Here is a 22,865-nt window from a genome sequence, read left to right on the forward strand (position 1 = left end):
GTTTATAATATGCTACCTATTTGTTGCACTCTTTGTTATGCAGCAATAAAATATTGCACACTGCTGGACTCCAGAATCTTCAAGAAGAGTAGCAGCAATTACACTGGTAACTCTTGGATTGGCATCACCTCTCATCCTCACTTTCTACATTTCTGATTAAGCATAAGACTGACTAGCTACAACAAACAAGAGAAACCAAAAAATTGTTATTGGATTGTCCCATAATTTTAGCCTTTATATTTTTTTCCTTTTAACCTTCCCAATGTTTTGAAGACCAAAGACACCAAACTGAGCAAAAGCAAAACTGAAATTAATCAAACTTTAACTATAGTTTCTTTGAAAATTTAGTTGAAATGTTGTTGAAATGTTTCGGGTCACAAATATAATGGTTTCCAAATTTTTCCTCTTCTGGAGACCATTGTTCTTCAACCTCCACTCTCCCCAAAGGTTTCAAAACTACAAATACACTTCAGATTAGTGTTTCTATACCTACACATAGGAAACTGTAGAAATCCCTTGAAGGTTAAGTTTCAGGCAAAAAAAGAGCTAATTTCAAAGCAATGGAATGAGTACATGGCAGGAAAAAAAAAATAAACAGAAAAACCAGCAAGATTCTACCCACATCCTCCCTTTTCTAGTTCTTCTTGATTTTTATACATCAATCTGCTTTAGCCTCTTCTCCACAACAAAATAAAGAATTATGCTAGCAGTGGCATGCTGGACTGAAATAAAAGAGCATGATGAAGCAGATAGTCTTCCTACACTCAAGTTACGAAGTTCCTCCAAGTTAATACCCTGTATATATTAATAAGTTCCTATTACTAGAGCAATAAATTTCAGCTTTGTAAACTATTTCCCATACAATGTTTTTAATAAAGCCTGAAATATTTTTGTTTCTTTTGTCCCTTACTTTTTTAACTGGATGTAAGCAGAGTGATGAGGTGAGACTGCAGGAATTATATTGCTAACTAGAAGAGCAAGCATAAATAGCACTTTTCCACTCTACATTCAGTCTGTACGTTCAGCTTTGCCCTTCCATTCAGAGCAGGCTTTTCTACTGTCACTTTCAGTTTCAGCAGTGATTACACATTATCTCTTTCTCTATTAAAACCATGATCGGCTTGATTATGTGCCCTAGCTTAAAAGTACTGTGAAAACAGGAAGCAATTTAAAATTGTAATTTGGTGCACCTAAATAACTTCAATTGCTAAGAGTTCCTACCAAACTTTTCTTTTTTTTTTTTTTTTTTGTAAACTCAGATTTTAGGTAAATGGTGTTACAAAGTCACTCTGATAAAGTAACAGTGATTTTACTGTCACTCATTTATATTGGTTTGCTATTTATTTACTACAGTATTGTGACTATGTATCAATAGGTATACATATACATCTAATTGCTAGACACAACTTCATACTGGGTTACTACTGCAGTGGTCCTCCTAATTATCAATCACATACTGACATACATTCTCAGCATGTGAAGGGTTTTTCTCTCCACTCACCAAAAAAATGTTAAATACCTCAAAGCAAAGACTGCCAAAATATCACTCATCTAGATCAACAATTACTGTAATTACATTTATAAACATTCATATTGATAATACAACCAGTTCTCTTCTCTGTTTCTTGGACCAGGCAGAAGGGGATAAGGTAATCACATGGAACTGTATGCAAGAACAGGTATAAAAGTATTTAAGATTTTGGAAAAATGGTATTTCACTGACACAAACAGCATTTGCCTGAAATAAATATGGCAAAAAAGTGTCTGCTAAAACAAAATAATCTCCATTTATGCAATACTATTTAAGAGACTGAACCCCCAAATTTTATTAATTTCTCTCCATGTTCAAATGCTTAGCCTGGTGATGTCTTACACTTTTTAAAGACAAATGAGGAATAGATCAGGCATTAACAGGAACCTGGTTTAGTTTGTTGGGTTTTTTTATTGTTGTTTTGTTTTTCTTTCTATTTTTTAAATAAAAAAATAGGCAAGCTTTATTTTAACATATTTGCAACAATGTTGTTACATAATTTCAGATTTATTTGGAACTTGCCATTTGCAGACCAAACCCTAAACCTTTCAAAGCTGGTTTTTAATGAAGAACTCTGAACTTTTCTCAAGTATAAATAACTGCTGTAATTACAGATGTAGTAACAATGCTTCAGCTGCTTCACCAAGACTGTTACAAGGAGTTTGAAGAGCAGTGTACCTATGAAAAGGTACAAATAAACACACAGAATAGTATTTTAAAACATCAAGCATACCTGTGTTCGCAGAATTTCGCCTTTTGACAGTTGCATATCACCAGTCAATTCTTTCACAGTAATGCCAAGTGGCTCCAGACGCTTGCTGAAGTAATTTGTCATTTCAGCTGCCAAAGCCTTCATAGGAGCAACATACACAATCTGCACCAAAACAACACTCACTTGATAAATGAGCAAACCCCACCATGTCGTTTGTTTCATGGCAACCATTACAAATCACAATTTATTGTGAAATATGATGCCAGGCGCTTACAGTGAAAAATCTTAATAGTGATATATGAAAAGTAGTTATCTTTGCTGGATAAGTGTGCAGCTGTTTAAAGGACAATGGATTTTGTTTATACAGCCTCATCGCTTTGAAAATTGGTTCTGCATGAAAACTAAATGCATTTTCATAGCTTTTTATTCACATAATAAGATTTTTAGAACACAAGTAAGAATAGCTTTAACAATAATGAAGCAAATCAAAACTAGCCTTATCTTTAATTTGGAAAAGTCTAATATCCTTGAGAACTTCCTGATTTCATATTCCATGTCTAACATATAATAGATTTTATCTCACAAGTTAAAAAGCTGTTATTTGGTTCATTAAACTCCTACCTTAAACTCATCCTTTTTGATAACACCATGCTGGACATGCTGGCGAATTTCATGAAGGATTGTCAGCATGGCAATGTTAGTCTTCCCAGCTCCAGTGGGGGCACAGATCAGCATGTTCTCATTTGTGTTGTAGGCAGTCTCAAAAACTATAGACTGGATTCGGTTTAGCCTTTTCATGCCTTTAAATGCCAGTTGTCCAATCTGTTAATAAAAACAGCACACATATCTTGGATTTATCATAGAAGTTTGTATATGTGTATGTGTATCTATGCATAAATTAATTATAAGAAATAGAACACATGGAAACAAAACCTCTAGATACCTTTTGCAATATATTTATTATTCCACGTTCTTTTTTTATTCTGAGTGTACCACTTCTACCCAATCCTCAAATAGGGAGCCAATATAGAAAACAAATTACAGCAGAATAACATCTGCTAAAATTAATCAAAGAATTTAGCCTCATACTATTTCACCACCTACTTTTTTTTTTGTTTTACTCAAGAGCGGGACCAAAGCTAATATGCAATAACATATGGAACTGTTAGTAATTAAACATAGTAAAACAGCATTAACAAAAAACGACTACACATCTCATAACCTAAAGATGACAAACTACAACCACTCTAGTGGAAGACAAGTCAGCTAAACTATGGAACTCAATAAAGTTCAATTTTGCAAACACAGACATGCAAATGTAGTAAAAACTTCCTCTTGCTTCTGAAAAAATCTTCAACTTGCAGTTGATCATGTTCAGTCCTTTCTCCAACAATACTCACAACAAGCTGCAGTCACAAAAAGGAACATAAAACTTGGATGTGTAGTCCAAAATAAACTTAGAGAATGTTTTGATAAAATAAATTTTAGAGTTGATACAGGAAATTATGCTTATTATAGTTTAATGCATGTTTAAATCTTATAAAGTACAAATCATCAATTACAGTAATACCTTGTTCCTACTGGTCTCTTTGAAAATTTGTATTTTTACCAGAAATAACCACTGTACAGTGACAGTGGCAATTTCTGCATTTGAAGATTATAAAACCTTTGCAACTGAAGAACAAACCTTAAAATATAAAATTAATTTTCTAATAAACTTACTTTTTCTTAGTTACTTTTCACAGATGTCTAAAATAGACTGCAGAATCCATAATTATTTTATTTTTACAGATTTACTTACCTGCACTTCTTCTACTGCAAAGCATAAAAAGTCTCTTACTGATGTATTTGAAGATTGCAATATTTACTTTACTTGTAGGAAACAACAAAAGTACAGTAAAGAACAGGCCTCAAAGAATCTCCTGAAGACCTCGTTTTCCAGTATTCTGGGGTGCTTTAATTAAGTTACAGTGGTTTTCTATGGTAAAAGCCCCTCCAATACCAAATATTCTTCCCAATTCATCCCAATACTAAGCAAATTATTTGAGCAGGACTTCCCCAAGTAATGCAGGCTTAGGAATGAGGGCTTCATCAACTATTTATATCAAATACTTCACTTAGTTTTGCAACACAGTAAGTCTATGATAGTGCTGCAGCTTCCTTGTAGTAGACTCATGTGAGGGGCTATTATACAAATTACAAATTTAGATTAATAGACCATTTTCACAAAAAAATGAAAATGCTCTACTCTTAAATCTATAGGAATGATGTACTTAATGACTAACCAACTGTAATTTTATTTTAGATGGGTTTGAACGTGAAAAAACAACATTCACTCATATAGAAATCAATGAAAATGCTATGCAATCAACACTCTTTGAAAAATGTCCTTTTCAATTTAACAGTACCTTTGTCTTAGAGCTTCTGGTTTGAAAACTTCCTAAACCCCACTGAAAAAGTAAGCACTATTCAAATCATAAAGTGCATTTGTATTCGTAGGATTGACAAATCTCAAATATGTCTAAACATCTACTTTAAACCATTGTCTTTGGTGAAGAAAAATGAAGAATCTACTGCAACTAATTAATGCACTTTTCATCAGGTTTCTTCATTTTTTTAGTGGCTGAATTTCAGGATTACAAGAGTTTTCACTGTCACTGTTCTTGCACAGTTTACTCTGCTTGCAACACTACAGGAAGAAAATTTATTTCTTTTGCACCAAGTTTTGTATACATAATGTGTACTTTGGGTGTCATCTTCAAAATCAATTTCATCTTCAAGAATGAGACTGTTATAAAGCATTAACAGCTTTTCTGGAGACCTGTTGAATATCTTGATGCTATCAGGGTTCAATCAGTTATTTGTATGGCCTCCTTTGTCATTTTAGGTTTCTAATCTGCCTGTTATTTCATTTTGAGATTCTTGACAGGTCTTTGGAATTGGTTATATTTCTCCTTTTCTCTCCCATTCCACTGAGTTTCTTTTAGAAGCTATTATAAACACTGCATATGGTTCACACTGATGAACACCATTTACAGCATTTATAACAAAGGATATATAGAGAGAAACAAACACAACTAGTGATTACAAAATTGAACTAATAAAACACTACATGACATACTATCGCATTATTTCAAGAAGCAGCTTTCAAACAAAAGCAGAAACATTGCTATCTAAATGAAGTCCAGCCTAAGTATCTTCACAAATGGATGGCAGGAATTTTTCTCTGTCACCCAGTTGAATTTGTGTGGCTTTACACATACAGATCACCTTACACCAGTGTGATTGTTGATAGCCTTAAATATATCTTAAGTTTTCTTAAATTACAGCTGTTCCAGCTGTTCCAAGTTCTCTTAAACTTTAAGTGTGCAGTGTAAAACATCTTTTTCCTTTACATTTGACAGAAATTACATATATTGTAACCCTAGGACATGCAATTGTAAGCAAAAATATATATTTAGAAAAATAAAAATGATTTCCTGTTTTTTTTCTTATTGGAAAATATTAACACCATGGATTAAGAGTAACTTGGTTAGCAACAATAAAAAACCAGATGTTACAGAAAAAAAACAGAGGAAGCTGTGTAGCAGGTTAGAAAAATTAACTTCAGCTTCTTTTCTGAAAGATGCTAAGCCTATTGAAACAGGAATATTAAGAGCAGAATAAAGATTAACAAAAAAGCACAACAAAAAGCAACAAAACAATAAAACAAAACATAAAAGCCTGGCTAAGAACTAGGAGTACTTTTTTAATAATGGTATTCTGAACCAGAACCTAGTTTTTCATTCAACACACTAATTAATTTTCAAGCTGACACTCACAAATCAATATACAGTATTCAGAATCACAAGAGTCAATGAATAATCTTTGAAAGTTGACTCTGCAGGAATATACTAAGGATTAAAAAAGCTACAAGAGAAAGTATCTCCAGAGGAAAAAAAAGAGTTCTAGGACATCTTTAAACCAAATCCACATTAATTGAAATAATATTATCCTGCCTCTAAATTCCATTTTATTCCATGCAGTAAGTACAAGTACATAATACAAAACCAGTAGTTTAGCCCTTAGAAATAGTAAGGCAGCATACAGAAATGCAATAGTATACATGGAAATCCACAGTTTGACAAAGGTACTAGAAGATTCAGTTTTTTAGTCATTTGCACATACCACACATTTTTAAAATGACTAACACTTTTTTTTTCCCTCTGGCACATAAACATCAGCCAAGGCTTCTACAGACCAACTCTGATAAACCAGTGAAATCCCTCTTGCTTAAAGGACTGGTAGCCACTGGATGGCAGAAAGTGCTTTTTTACTGAAAATGAATGAGATGCAACATTTTTAGCTTTCTATTCTACAGCTGATTTATCCCTAGAATTCAACAAAAACCATAGGAAGTTTGAGTAGAATACAATCTGAGTGTTACTCTTAACTAACAGGATTTCAAGCCTAAGTTGATGCCATTTTTACACAAGTATGAATCAATATGAAAAGCCACTGAGAAGCAACTCTTTCCACAAAGCAGATGATACTCAAAGCAGCTGCAACGTGAATGAATAAACCCCCTGATTTTACTTCAGTAAGCTTTCTGATTCTTTCCCGTGGAATTTATTGTGACAACTAATACATTTATGAATAAATGAGATTACACTTAACTAAGATATTCTAAATCAGAAATTTAATCAGAAAGATATTTGTGTGTTGGTGCTCTGACAACAATTTAAAAATAGGACAAATTTGTTTAAGTCATAAAAGTGATATTTATGAATGAGTCCATACAGTTCAGTCTGCAGGCAAGCTTCAGCTCAGAAACACAATTGCTTTAGCAACACAGTAGTGGCAGTGTCTGCTCTAAACGGCAGAGACCATCAGTACTTAAAACAGAGTTTTAGTCATGCAATTCATTATCAAGACCTTGTAGAAATGCTCCATAGTGAGGACTTCTTCTGTCAAATTATAACAAAGTAATAAGATTACTTCCCATTTATCTCAGAGATAATCCATTGCACCCATAAGCCAAGGTTGAGCATTCAGCATTTTCCCTATTTATTGGCTTAATTTTAATGCAGAATTATTTTATGCAAAGTACCTTAAATATCTCAGGTGAAACAAATCCCATTCTCCAGTCAGCTGCTTTCCTACACTTTCAGTTAAAAAGCTAATTGATATAACTGGTAATAGCATGACTAATCCATGCTTTTTTACATAAAACCCACAAAATTCAGGATGCAAAGCTCTGATGTCCCTTGTTCTGACACATAAATAATCTCCAGGTCATCTTCCCTTCACTGTCCTGTGGAATGTTGTTGGACACACACTAAGGCATATATATTCATATGCACACACAAACATACGTTTTATATGTATATACACATATACATTTTAATAAATGCATTCCCACTACCCTTCTGAATTAAGTATAATTACTCGTTCTCCCTTGCTTTCTAATTATGCATCTATATACTTAAAGAATTTTTTGCCAGTATAAATCCTATTTTATTACTGAAGGTACACTCAGAAATAAACATAGATATTATGCCTGGGGACTTTCTCATCTTCCCTCTCCTGATGATACTTTTCATATTCTGCTACTTCCATGAAAAAGTGGTAGCTCGTGAGATTTAGGAACAGAAATAAACAAAAATGTAACTATATAAATAGCATAAAAGTAAAATTATCTTTCTATTTTCTTAGGAGCACTATTTGAGAACATAATTTCCTACCTGCCCCAAAGACTGAAATGTTGTCTTTAAGAGTGCACATATACATTTTAAGCAAAGGCTCATAACATGTAAAAGAAAAACTGTACGATGTTTGGATCTGCTCCATTTAGCACCAAATCATATCAGTGAGATTTCATTGGACTTCGGGGAACAATTTTTGCAGGAACAAGTAGCATACACAAAGATATGAAAATTATACAAGCATACCAAATAGAGCTTATGACTGGCTTTGGGCCATAATCAGCATTACAATTTCTTCAAGTAAGTACAAATTATATCTCATCCAGAGTGTAGTACCTGAAGAATTATGTGCTATAAAGGAAGCTTGGAGTAAAACACATTAGACAGATGCAAATAACAAAGGGCACCAGAGAACCAGCAGCTTATTTCAACACCATACCTTCTACAAGCGACTAGCCTAGAACTGAAAGCAATTCTTGCATGGTATGGGCTATTGCAGTCACTATTAGCAGCAACCACAGATCACAGAATCACTTAACTTAGAAATCATCCAGTTCAGCCCCTCTGCTCAGAGCAGGATCACTTACACCTGCACCTACGCAGTTGCATTTCAACTATCAACAAGGATGGAGACTCCAAAACCTTTTTCAGCAAAGTGTACCAGAATGTGACCACCTCACAGTAAAAAATTACTCTCCTGTTCAGATGAAATTTCATGAATCTTAATTTGTGCCTATTTCCTCTGGTGCTGCCACTGGGCACCACTGATGAGAGTCTGGCTCCATCTCTGTTAATCATTCTCACACCAGGTATTTATATACACTTGCCAGATTCTCCCTAAGCCTTCTCTTCAGTTCTCTCACACTCTCCTCAAACAAAAGCTGCTCCAGTCCTTTAATTAGATTAAGAAATCAGAAGAATTTCTGGAAACAGCAAATAATGAACTGTAAGAATAAAATTATATTATATATATATATCTTAGAGAATCACAGCCTATATTAAGACTTCCTTAAATATGTTCTTAATTGGAATTAATCATAATCTTTTAGAAAATTACAGTCTGTATTTTAAAATTATCACCACAATCACTGGTTAATGCAGTAAGTATTTCAGTAGCAGTAGCAATCAGAAACCAGGGAAATTTCCGTTCTTTCAAGTTATATTAGTATCTGAAAACTCAAAATGAACACTGTAAAATTCTCCTGGATTCTGAGTGTTCAGTAGAGTTAAAGGAAAAAATAATTTCCCTCTTACCCTGAGAGGAAAAAAACTATATATTCATTCTATATTTAAGGATCACCTCTGCTCAAAGTTACAGCAACACAAAAACTATGAAAATTATTAAGATTTTGCTTTTTTTGGAAAGCTGCTTCTAACTCGTGATTAAGCATTCCCTCTCCAGACCGTTTACACTTCACATTTGCCAGACACTGAGAGTTTTTTTGAATTACTCAGTTCTCAGAAATTGCAAGATTCTGGACAGTTCATAAAGTGCTTTTCAAGAAACAAAACTTTCACTTAATAAGATCGAGTCCATCCAGAGAAGTCCAGAACAGTTCAATTAAAAAACAAATTGCAGCAAAATTTAGGAGTATAATATTCTTCTACCAACTATGGAAACACAGGCCCCTCCTTAAAAAAAACAGCTAGTGAAAACCAAAAAAAGTCAAAGAATAAAAAACCTGTAACTCTGTTTTTGTGGTTTTGTTTGGTACTTTGTTTTTTGGGGGTTTTTTTTGTTTGCTTGTTTTGTTTGTCATCATTCTGCCTTCTGCACTCTTGAAGAAAAAAGAATGATCTATTCAAAGTCAAAAGGTTTTAGGGAAAATATTTACCTTCATATATGACAGCTAAGAGTTTACATGCCTGAAGCAATTTCAACAAAAATCCTTGGGTCTGTAGTTACATTGTCACCAACTCTATACATAAACTATACTCTTGATGAACAATTTCAACAAAAATCCTTGTGTCTGTAGTTACATTGTCACCAACTCTATATATAACCTATTCTCTTGATGAACAACATGATACAAACAACTGCTGCAGTCATACCTTTTCTACAGACTTCTGAATTATTCAACCACTTACTCTTGGACTAAAATGTCAACATTGAGATATATTCTTGGGTTCAATGTATAGATTAAATCCTAAGACATCTGCATGTATATTCCCCAAATCATTTTGAAGGAAATGACAATACAGCACTATGGCACTGTAAGGCTTTCAATACTCTGAGTTGAAAAACTGGAAGAGCTTGGGGTATCTCCTCCCCTCACTGGGACAACTGTGTTGCGTTCATCAACCTACTTATAATATGACAAAAGATTATAGACAGACTGATTGTACCCTCTGGTGATTTGATTTGAGGAAAGGGGTAACAAAGTGTTTCAGAATACTTTCTGAAAACACTTTTTTTCCATAAAAGCATCTATTTCTACAGAAAATGTGCATAAGTTTTGGCATCCAAACAGACACACAGGAGAGATTCTGATTGCAGTGACACTGCTGCAAATTCAAAAGTATCCAATGTCAAGAGAATTATTCCAGATTATAGCAATGAAATGGAGATCAGAACAAAGCCTCCTCTTGGAGCTCTCTGATGCCATTTGTGAATTACACACAAAAATTACCTTGAACTAATGCAGCTGAAGAAAAATTGGCAACAGTTGTGGCATTTCCTAATAACCTCAGAAGTTAAAATCTTATGAGGATATAAGGATTTGGGTTTAATTTGATCACATTTCATCCATATTAAATGTAACCAAAAAAAGGTTTTCATCCTCATAAGATTAAAAATATCTTAATGCTGTGCAATGATGAACTATGGGAGAGTGAAAGAAAATACTGCATACACTTAAAAAAAATGTTTAAAATCTAAATTCAAAATACCTACAGATTTTTAAGAAACATTTTAGATGTCCTGACCTGCTATTTATTGGCATATCCACTATCTCCCTGACTTTTCTAGATGGAGCAATGAGGAAACAGATGATGTCTATATGGTACAGTCTATTCTGTAGGTTTTGTTGGGTTTTTTTCCAATAGAGAGAACACTTTCATAATTGCTTATACTTAAATACAACTAAAAGAGACACCTAGCTCTGTTGATGGCATATTGATATCATAATTTATTCCTCTGGAAAACACAGTGTGTCTCTAAGACGAAAAAACCATCAGTATTAGATGCACACTGACTCAAAAGCAACTGCATCAAAGAGTTAATATAGAAAAACCTTTCCTAGTTGTTCAAGAATATAGACACTGCAGGGTAAAGGGAGAAACCCAACAAATAATAAGGAAAGACAATGACAGCACTGAGAAAGTAGTTACATACATTCTGGCCATTGGTGGAAAAAAGTTAGGCTACTAACATGCTGCATAGAAACTGAAGTCCTTTTTTCTAACTCATATGCAATGCTTTCAGCTAACATTTCCCAAGTAAAGAGATTATGATATGTTATGAAACTACATAAAAATTACTTTTTGGAAATTGGATTCTTCTATGAATCACCATTTATGAATTAGGTGGAAGAATTTTGAGCAACTGTATCACATCAAGAGAAATTTATTATTTTATTCCATATCCTTGTTGCAGTTTTGAAAGAATGACAATACTAATATAAAAAAAAAATCTAAGCAGGAGGTTGTGTTGATGAAGGCATACATTCATCCCAAAAGAGGTGCGGCTACTCCAACTAGCCTATATAGAAAACTGGAAAATTTAGTCAAAGTGGAGAATATTCCAGACAGAAAACAGCAGATAGTTTTTGGCCAAACCTCAGAAGTAGTGACAATGAGGAAGAGACAAGATATCAGACAAAAGGGATCAAACCCTCCCACTCCATACAGACTTACATGAATGACTGAGGTATGGATCGGGGTAAAGACACAAAACTCTCTGAAGGACTCCATCCAGGCATTTACATTCAGCAATTCTCAGGAATTAATAATCTCAGGATTAATGGAAGATTAATACACTGAAAACTACAGATTCACAAAACCTGAAAAACTGATGAAGGTAGTTCCTACCTTGCAAACAGCACTACAGCAACTACAAAGCTTTCAAATACTTTGTGATGTGCTGTAGGTTACACCTGAACCAGGTATTTTGTTTTCAAAGAATAACAGAATGGGTCAGGTTGGAAGGCATCACGGTGGGTCTGTGGTCTGGTCAACCTCCCTGGTTAAGCAGGGTCATCCCATAGCACAGGGCACAGAACTGTGTCCAGATGGTTCTTGAATATTTCCAGCAAGGGACAATCTGTTCCCCTCAAGTCAAGTGCTCAGTCACCCCTACAGTGAAGTTCCTCCTCGAATTCAGATGGAACTTGTGCATCAATTTCTGCCTGGTGCTCTTGCCTTATTGATTGGCACCACTGAGAAGAGCCTGGCTTCATCCTTTTGACACCCCCCCTTCAGATACTTACAGACATTGATGAGGTCTCCTCTCAGTTGTGTCTATAGTTTGCTGCTATAGTAGTTATGAATATGAAAACATATTTTTTTCTGATGTAGTCAAATTATTGATACAAACATTTGAGTGAGGTATTCATATTTAGCCTAGGTGATACATGTGGCAACATGCCAGAAACTGTCCATGTAAGGAATACGCACAGCAGGAAGACAGTCTCAAACTTAGAGGTCCAGGAGGACAAAGGTCCACAGGGTGTAATAAGCATGTGGAAGTAGAATCAGGAACACAGAAAATTATCTCCAATATAGTCTCAGATGACACAGGGAAAAAAATGTCCATCTTTTTCGGATTCAGGGAACACAGGAGAGAAGACTGAATATTTGCAAGTAAGTTTCCTTCTTTATACTATGTTTTATGATAAGTAATTCCTATTAATGACTAAATAATCTTCCTCTATGTTTTGTTTACTGCAAATGAAAAGTTCTTAGTTCCTTTCTCCTTATTAATTCCCAACAAGCTATTATTATATACGGCATATTTATTAATACAAAAACTAAAAATCCCTCTTATTTGATGTGTCCATTTCCAACATTCTAACTGAAAGATTACGTGGTAGGATAATTTCAATTTTCCAATTCAAACTCAGAAAAACTGCAAGCCTGAGTTGAATAGCCCATCAGTTATAAAGTCAATCTTCTAGTCATATAGCTCTTCTATCCCAAAATATTTTAAGAGCATTTAAAATTATTTGGTGATTTCTAAGTGAATTCGTTGATGAATCATCTCAGTCCCATTCCTATCATTGAAAGACACAGCCCATTCTTATCTTAGATAACTAAGATAAAAGATTAATTTCTTAAGGAGCATACAGAAATTTGTGCTAATTAAAGACGACATTAAAATCAGACAAACAATAATTTGTCTAAAATATATTGAGTGAGAGTTAATCTTTTAAATGTTGCAGTATTTCAGAACTACCTTATACCTCCCTCGACTTTGAAAATTATCACTTTGAGATCACATTTCTTAAAAATTAAAAACAATTTTAGTGTTTGGTATAATTCAAATTAGAATTTAAGATACTATCCTGTATTTCACTTTAAATTAAGACGGAATACTCCTAAGAATGAAAGTCTGCCTTCAGGGATGCTATCAGAGTAAAGCAGACTACTGCATTCTTCCACACTTGTATTTCGAAATTCCACTGAGAAGGGGCTAACCCTAAACAGGATGCAGCAGAAGCATGTTATTCTTTCTCCAGTCTTAATTATCAAAACAACTAAAACTACTTTGACTTGTTTTAATTAAAATCTTTACAGATTTCTGCATGTGTTTTATAGTAAAGTCCATATTCATGTCAATGACATATACGTGACCCCCTAAAGAATGAAAAACTAACATTTAAAAAGTTGCTTTCTCAATTGAAACATTTCACTTGTTATGATCATTTAATGAGGCAAAAAAAAAAAATAACAACTGCAAAGTCACCAGGTAGACATAATTGGATTTCAAATATTACAGCGATTAAGTACCAGGGGAAAGGAATGCTGTGAACCAGAAAGCTGCATTTCTCTTGAACTACATGCAGCTGCACTGTGTAAGAACATGTCTACCTGAAAGGCTTCTTGGATTTTTACTGGTCATTGGGTTTACTCTACAAAATTCAATATATAAAAGTCACCCAAATGACAGTCAGTTGAACTTCACAAACTGGAGCCTAAATATTATCTTATTTAAAAACTAAAGCAAGTAACCTTGTTTTTATGAGCAGGGTAACAACATTTCATATTACTGTAAAGTTTTGAAGCACAGATCTCTTTCAGTATTTTATTGTTAAATGACCCCTAATTAATTCAATACTATTTTATACATGCAAAGGCATTCGTTCTAAATATTCATGTAGAAGTGAATATTTAATCTGTTAACGCAGAAGGCATTTCAGGATAATGTTTTCAAACTATTTAGTTTAGCTTATGTTAACACGACAAACTATTTCCTCCTACAAAACCTAACAAAATCCAGAAAACCTATCAGAATGCTTTGGAAGGTAATTATAGCTGAAATTAGTAATAATTTTTACACATCAAGTAAAAATGAAAGAATGGCAAACAGAAGAATATTCCCGGAGGATTATCTATTGCTGTCATAATCTTTCTACAGCTCAATTTTCTTCTCAATTTCACTTAAATTCGCTCTTCTGCTACCCAAGATGGCAGCCCTGTTTTACAGCATAGATATTAGAAGACTATTTCTTAAATTTTACAAGACAAGACCACAAGCATAGTCAGCATTTTCTTCTATAAGAACACAGCTATTTTGTTTTCATGAATCACAGCTAAACTAGCAGTGTTCACAGAAGTTTTTCTACCACAGGAAAATAAAAGGTAAGTGAGGGATTATGACCTTGTGTGATAGGGTAACCAACACGTGGGAACAATAAAAGTTTAAGTACCAAAAGACAGAAAGTATAAAAGTTTTAAAAGCTATTTGAAAAATTTGTCCAATTACTTCTGATTGTAAAATTTACTTCTGTTTGTGCATTACTATCAAAAATGCTACAATGAAAAAGTTCTACAACATCTACTCTCACAACACCCCCTGAGATACATCTCTCAAACTAAGCCAAATAAAACCTGAAAACCTCCTCTTTGGTAGCAGAATCTCCTCCAAACTAGCTACATCCTTTAGTAGCACACTACACACAGTGTAGATGAGACTTCTGGCTGCCAAAACTGGGTTTGTACTTTGTTAAAAGAACTTAAACTAGTTATAAGAATGAGAAAGTTCCTCAGAAGTGGTGCTCTTCTGCACAAAAAAAAAAAAAAAACCAACCCAAAAAAACCCCACCAAAAACAAACCAATAATAAAAGCCCAAAACCAAAACCCCAGCCTTTTTTTTTTTATTATTCCTTAAAGTATTCAGAACTGGCTCTATTGGATGCATCTTTATGCAAATTAAAATCCTGACAGGTAAAAGCAGGTACTTTGTTAGATTACTTCTAGGTACAGGCAGATGCACCTACTCCCACAGTGGCTCAGCATGTGTTTTTCAGCAGCTGGTGCCCTTTACTGGTTTGCCTTTGTAGGTGTTCCCATCAGATTTTCAACTATTACAGAGGCAACACTACTCTATATAAACACACTTGGCAGATGTGTAGAAAATGAAACAGGCTCAACATTTTATTCAAATCAGATGCAGTCAATTTTATCTCATGTTAATATTAAAAAGTCCATTTTCTTATTCATATTTGCTACTTGCATGAAAAGGAGCAACCTAAATAGCTGTAAGAGTATATAACTCTTACAAGAGAGTATCTACTAAATATTTTAAAGCAGTTTTTGCTTAGTGTATTATACACAGCCATGCCAGTTTAAAGAAAAGACAAAAAGAAATGTTCTCTATATTCACCAGTACGGATATTAATATTAGGCTTTGACCTATATGACCAATTAATTGTTCTTCTCTTTGAACTTCTCTGCCTGAGAAGAGATAACTCCAGATTTTACAGAGCTCTTTTCAAAAAAATAAAAGGTTGTACATAGAATAAACAGTCTCTCTAAATGAGATCTGTTAAAGTTTTGATTACAACCTCACTAATGAAAGGACATTTGAAAATATTATTTTTTATTCACAAGGACTTTTTCTTGCTTTATCCACACTTACTAGTGGGTTTTGCCTGTTGTCATTAACATCAAGCCCTTGAAAATAAAAATGTACATAAAACACATCCCAGAATGATACAACAAAGAAAATATTTACCAGATTTTACAGCATCCTTGCCCCTCTCAGCATCTCCAGTGTCTTAAATGTGGTTTGTTCATGTAACACCATCAAACTTACAAGATCTTAAAAAGGTCTCAGTATGTAAGTAAATAAGCTAACACACACACACACACACACACACACACACACACACACAACTCTATAATGTATTTGTTGGGACAAAAGGGTTCAAATGAGAAGATTTGACACAGACGTAAGAGTTTTGCTCAAAGTGACCTTGCAGCTGGGACTGCTACGAATGTTGGTGTGGGAAAACTCCATTTATTATGCCTAGCATTGTTCATCCTCTGCCTGTTTAGAAAAGTATTGTGAGAAGATTCCTGTGTCGAGATAACACTCTCACAGACGTGCTTGAGCCTCCTGCTGGGAGAGAGATCATAAAGGCACAGCCTTGTTATAAACTCAGATGTGCAAAGCCCTGTGATATATCAGGATTTGGTAGTGGAGCTGCCACCTCCTGCTTCCCCCTCTGTCCACTAGGATGAGCTAAGCCTAAGGGAGTCAGTGTCCCTGTGTGGCTCTGCCTGCAGGGATGAGCTAAGCCTGAGGGAGCTTGTGTCTCTTCGCGTCTCTGACACCCAGCCTTGCTGCCGAGGTAATGAAATAAATTTACTCCTTTCATGGCAGCTGTGGTTTGGTGGTCACCTGTATGCATCAATTCACACAGTATTATACAATCCTACTATATCCTAACAGCATTTGGAAACTGATTTTGAAAGAAAAAAAGAGAAGTGCCTTGGTCATCTTAAAAGGATTAAAAGCATGTGACTACAAAAGATCTTGAACTAAACTGCACATGAGACTAGGACAAATGCAACTGAATGAACAAATGATCAGATCGTATTTTAAACACATCATTTTAAGACGCTACACGGTAGGTAAGGGCATTATGTTACAGCTGAAAAGCAAGGAGAAGCGTATTGGCCAAAATAGAAAAGATAGCCTTTCACTGAAAAGTCATCTGAAAAATTTGTGTAGATGAGTTAAGACAGCATATGCTGCAAAGGAAACCTTCATTCAATCTGATTCTAAAAGGATCCAACTTGTCCAGTATCAAACCAAAGCAAATAAATCTATCAGTCTACCAAAAGGGAGGTTTATGGCAAAGGTAGAGAGACAAGATTATTTTGGAATAAGAAAAGAGTTACATTGCTAACCACTATGCTGGTTGCTTTTTTAAAATCAGAGACATAATGTACAATCTGGAAAGACTTGCAGGTACAAGTGGTTATCTAGCAATTTCTCCAGTAAGCCTGGCAAACCAATATTATAAGAAAGTATCTACAATACTTCCCCATTCTTATGGGACAACAGGAAAATACTGTTTTCATTACACTTTTCTGGTGAAATTCCTTCCAATTTGTATAAATATAGTCTGTTTATAAATGGTCCCACTGCAGTGATTTGATCCACATCATCACACCAAAAATAAAAGCTACATCATATAAATAGGCCAAGGAGGATGCAGTTTGAGCAAATACAGGCTTACATCTGATCAGTTATATAATGCCTACCTCCAAAACTCATGTACGATGTGACGTATTTACTTCCTTTACCTTCATTCCTCCCCATCCCAAAAGAGGTGGACTGTTTATTACTTCCACAATGGTGGATAGGCATTTATTGTTCCAGTAAGTGCAGACTGCTGCTCAGTGAAAGCCACCTTTTGCTTTTCATAGAATCTGACATAAGATCATGCTCCAGCTCTCACCTACCTCCAATTATTCATCATTTCCCATTTTTTTGCATCCTACATACATCGCTTACAAAGACAGAGATTGGCTTGACTATCCTTTTTGCATACGAATCTTTCTTAAAAATAAAACAGTAGAAATCTGGAAAGCTGAGGGAGGCAAAGAGAAGAATATATATATATATATATATAAAATAGTGGTCTATTAAAAAGCTTTTGTTACTTTAATAATCAACTCAGCATTAATTGGGAAAAAATATATATATACCCCATATACATGCTGTACGTACGTGTTTTATAATATAGCCATAGTTTATAAAGATATTTTAACTATCTAAAACATATATGTTACTGTCTTTTTTAAGCCTGATAATGTTGGACTAAGAATGGATGACAGACCCCAGAGAAGTCACACCTGCCAAACATGGAGATGTTTCAGAGAAAATAGGTTCCATTTCTTATTCTGCATTTAGAGATAGGTCCTCTCAAAGACTGTAATAGTCTCAAACATCTTTTTTTTGTGAGTTAAAAATGACAGTTTTCAAATTCTAAAGGTAAACCACAATCCTTACTGACAAGTACTACTGCATTTTAAAATATTATTTTAAAACAGTAATTACAAAACATAAAAGACTATTCCATTTCTCTTTGTCTTTTACTATCACTACTTTAAAAGAGAAAATCTTTACGCTCAGTACAGCCCTTTTGAGATAGTTCAGGCTTTTGTCTCTTGTTTCAGCACTAGCTTAAGCTCTTATTCTGATATTCTAGGAAACCTGCTTTATATATTTTGATACAGAATTGAGATATGCAAAAGTACTCCCCTATTATGAGAAAGTAGATACAGGTGGAACTATGTTTGGGACAATAATCTCAGATTACTGGACAAAATTATCTATCTGTAAAGTATTTCTTAATCACATATTTATTCCTTCATATCTACCTGCTTCATTACTAATCCTCCACTGGTATTAAGTTTTCAACTTGTCAAACTCCTGTTTAGTGGAGAGTAGTCATAATTGCTGATCCTCCCAAGCTGTGCTCCTAAGAACTCTGCCTCACCAGAGCTGAGACATCCACTTGTCATGTTAAATGAAGGAACCCAGACTTTCACATTTCATTATGCAATTTATTCAAAGTTGTACTATAAAAGCGTTGCTACCCCTGCAATGTACCTGTATTTCAAATACCATATCAAATCTATTTGACATGACCATATCAGGTTTCTTTTTCTCTAAACTATTAATTGTTTTTTTGTTTGTTTTAAAGGTGTTACTCAAAATAAATAAGGTTAGTACTCTGGCATGTATTAAAATCAGTGATCCTATTGAACAAAAAAACCCCCATCTTATTGGCAAAGGCATACTAAAATAGTAGAAAGGTTTTTTGAATCCAGAAAAATGTTATGGTACCATTTCTAGTATTAAATCTATATCAATAAAGACTTTTTTTTTCAAAATAGTTTTTGATTTATCATAATGGAAAGATGTTCTCATTGCTGAAAGAAAAAATAACTTCTTAGTATTCTGGAAATCATATAGTCACATCTATCTGCAGTGAAAGCTGCAGTCAAGTGAGACACGTTTAAAAATATTACATTCAATGAATGATATTCAAGCACAGCAAGCGTCTTTCAAAGGTGAATTAGTAAACAGCCACACAGCATGTTTGTGTTTCTACAATGTGAGATTACAGGTAAATTTTAAAATCAGAATACCACTTTACAGCATGCATGTCATAGCAACAGATATTTTTGATGAAGAGTTAATAAATTATTTCTACCAAGGAACAGGATTGTCTTAATAGAAAATATGATCATTTTATATATGATGGACAATAAACTGCTGGTTTAGCATGAAGCATGTACTTTCTGCTTGCTTTTAGCCAAAGCAATAATATTTATTCCTGGAATTTTTAATGAAACAATGCTAAAAGCTTCATTTAAAGGTAAGTGAAATAATCTAACAATTAGATTAAGAAAATTTCCTTATAGTATCTGAAATTCCAAAAAAAAATTAAATACCATTAACTCACATATTGAAGAAAATTAAGCCAGAACTTGTAGGCTTTAAGACTACCATTTGTGTTGAATCTTAACTCCAATATTTTTGTTCACCTGATATAGCCCATATTCAACCCTCTTTGGACCCTTCCCCCTGGAATATGAAGACTACAATCCCTAATATACACTACCAGCCACTAAAGCAATTGTATACCTTGACATACAGGGTTTTCCTTGTCTTAAATTGTAAGGATTACAGAACTTGCAAACTCTTCTCAGAGCAATTTCTGAGCATAATTCACTGGATAAATGACAAGATTTCAATAAAAAGCGAAATTTTTTTAAAAAATATACAGTTCAACTATCAATTGCTGCTTGGAAAATACGCAACTGAAATATGCACTAAGATCAACTTTGGAATTAATTATCCAATATTCTGGATGTGAAAAATGTAATTTATCCAAAAACATGCATACTTCTATTCAGTAAACTTACCTTGTACAATTCTAAAAACAAGAAAACATTACAGGAAAAGAGAGAATATTGATTTTGTAATAATTCCTTCATATAATGCAGAGAGAAAAAAAATCGCCTCTCTTATTTAGATCATTAAGCAGTGCTAGTAAAAGGAAATGGAAATAACATGAAAAAAAGAAATAAATCCTAACCTGAACACCCACTTTAGGTAAAAAGCTGAAGTAATTTTTCACCAGCAGCAATTTTTTAGATAAAACCTGTTTTCACAATCTTGAAGAGTAACTTTCCCTGGCCTGAGTTTATGACTTTAAAGGTACATTTATTTGGCAAAAAGCCTGGTACATAACCACCTTTACAATAAATACAAAAAATATATTTCACTAATGGTCAAGCTGCAAGTCAACAGAACAAAAATAATAAAGCTAAGCTTGTGCTTTCCCAATATTCCCAATTTTTAAAATTCTCATTATTGAAACAACCTAGCTGGCACATCACTTGTACAAATAATAGTTAATACTTCAGATTAAACTGATGTGACCAATCAGCTACTTATGAAACACCCGTGCTTGAACTGTGGTAAAACCAGAATTCTTTGAGACATAATAAATATCAAGAAAAATATATATCTACAAAGGGGGCTGGTGTAACTTTTTGTTGTGTCCCCTGCCCTGTTGTTGTCGGGCAGGGGAAAGTTCCAAGGTTTGTGAGCTCTGGCCTTTCAGGCACTCAGCTTCATGGTTTCTCACAGAAACCTGTAGTTTCCAGCCGGCATAAAAAGACCGGGAGAGCTGCTCAGACTTTTTCCACAGTTTTTATTATTGTCCGTGAAGGGGTCAGGCTACAAATCCAGAGATGGGGGATCACACATGTGCTTTTGTAGGGTTTGGGGGGATCACAAGTAAACCAATGGAAGACAGGGTTAACACATTTTGGCCAACTACATTATCTTGTTTTTGTCTGGGACAAGCAATTATAAAGAATCAAACCTTACTAATAATATTCTAAAAAGATAAGAATAGCTTGCATTTTTCTAACATGAGTCATTCAAAGCAAGTAGTTTTTCTTATCTCAAAGGAGGTTCCAAGGGGCTGTCACAGGGCTGTCTGCAGAGGGATTCATCTCCTCTACAGGCTGGGGGTGGCATTTGTTGCCTTTCTGTAAGGTAAGAGCCCTTTGCAACTCCTTCCATGGGACACAGTGCACCCTTCTACCTCTGAACACCAGCGACGCTCCTGAGCAGCAGCAAAGCTCCTTCAGTGCCACCAGCTCCTCCTCCCAACTCAGCACAGGTAGGAAATGAACAATATGAGAAGATACAGGTGGAGTGAGTTGTTGGAGGAGGTGACACAGCAGTTCAGATCATAATGGAGAAAGGTAGGAGAAAACACTGATAAAGGAACAACACAGAAAGCAGGAGAATGCTGAAGGCCAGCTGTTTATGAAATGCTGTGGAATGCTTTTATGACTCCTAAATTGTGCAAGGTTGATCACTCCTGATCTCATATTTGCAGTGCATAATGGGATTAAGTAGGAATGGTAGCGATGAAAATTTGGACCTTTGTCAGTTCATATGAGTTTCATCTTAGCATCTGTGTCCTCTCACACAGTGATTTCACTAATTATAAAGTCATAAACTTTTTAGGAAAGCTCTGACCCTTTGCAAGGAGGCCCTAAATAAACTAAATATTTACTTCGAAAATACCAGCCGTAAGAGTTCAGATAATATAGTACTAAAACTAGCTTAAACATGTTATTTCTTCACCCTTGAAGTGCAGTGGCAGATGCATCCTGGCTACACTGCCAATTCTATAAAAAAGAGCCCTGTGTTGATATCTGTCCTGGTTTAAGGCATTGCTGCTGCCTTTGGCATCGGTTTGTAGAGGTTTTGCCAGTCTGCCTTAAACAACCGCCAAAGAAACTATTAAAAAGGAGGAACAGACAGGTTTAAAATATGGTTAACATGAGGTTTGTTAGATTTAGTGTTCTAGAAGAATACATTTCGCTCATCTCTTCTCAACCTGTGTTTACAGGAAATAAGAACATCTATATCTTAACTAATACTTTATATCATTTTAAAATGCAAGATTACTTCCAACTTATATGATGCAGAGCTTTAACTTCTGGCCAACACTTCAAAATATAAATAAACTCCTCATGAACTCAGTTCTGACCTTAGGAGGTTCAAAGACGAAATGCAATGGTATGTGCTGCAATAAATGTTACAAAGTCAAATACTCTCCCCAAACTTCTGACAATGTGATCAAAACCACATAGCTCATGAGAAACAGATAGAGAATTCTTAAAATTATTTTCATGCAAATGAAAACATGCAGACTAAAAAGAAAAGGAAGAAGAATATTTATCATTTTTAATACCACCAGGATTTTCCCAGAGAATAGCAAGTGCTTATAAAGCTCAGTATCTAACACTCAAAACCCCAGCAACAATAAATGGCTTGATTGTTCTGTGCCTTTTTTCCCCTGCGGATTATGGGTTGCATGTATATTGACTTGTTAAACAGGCTGATTATTTTTACGTCTAGACTAAATGCCTTACATCAAAACCCTA

The 22,865-nt window shown here is 34.5% G+C and overlaps 1 protein-coding gene across 1 annotated transcript in view; it reads right to left on the reverse strand.

The window, feature by feature from the left end:
• ASCC3 (activating signal cointegrator 1 complex subunit 3) overlaps positions 1–22,865 on the reverse strand; it is a 251,696-nt gene that overhangs the window by 181,631 nt on the left and 47,200 nt on the right. Inside the window, exons 9-10 of the mRNA XM_062489907.1 lie at positions 2,865–3,065; positions 2,265–2,405 (exon numbers count right to left, since the gene is read on the reverse strand). Of these exons, the coding sequence (XP_062345891.1) occupies positions 2,265–2,405; positions 2,865–3,065 (342 nt within the window). The remainder of the gene's footprint in view (positions 1–2,264; positions 2,406–2,864; positions 3,066–22,865) is intronic.

The sequence above is a fragment of the Cinclus cinclus genome, chromosome 3 (genome assembly GCF_963662255.1).
Source record: "Cinclus cinclus chromosome 3, bCinCin1.1, whole genome shotgun sequence".
Lineage (NCBI taxonomy): Eukaryota > Metazoa > Chordata > Aves > Passeriformes > Cinclidae > Cinclus > Cinclus cinclus.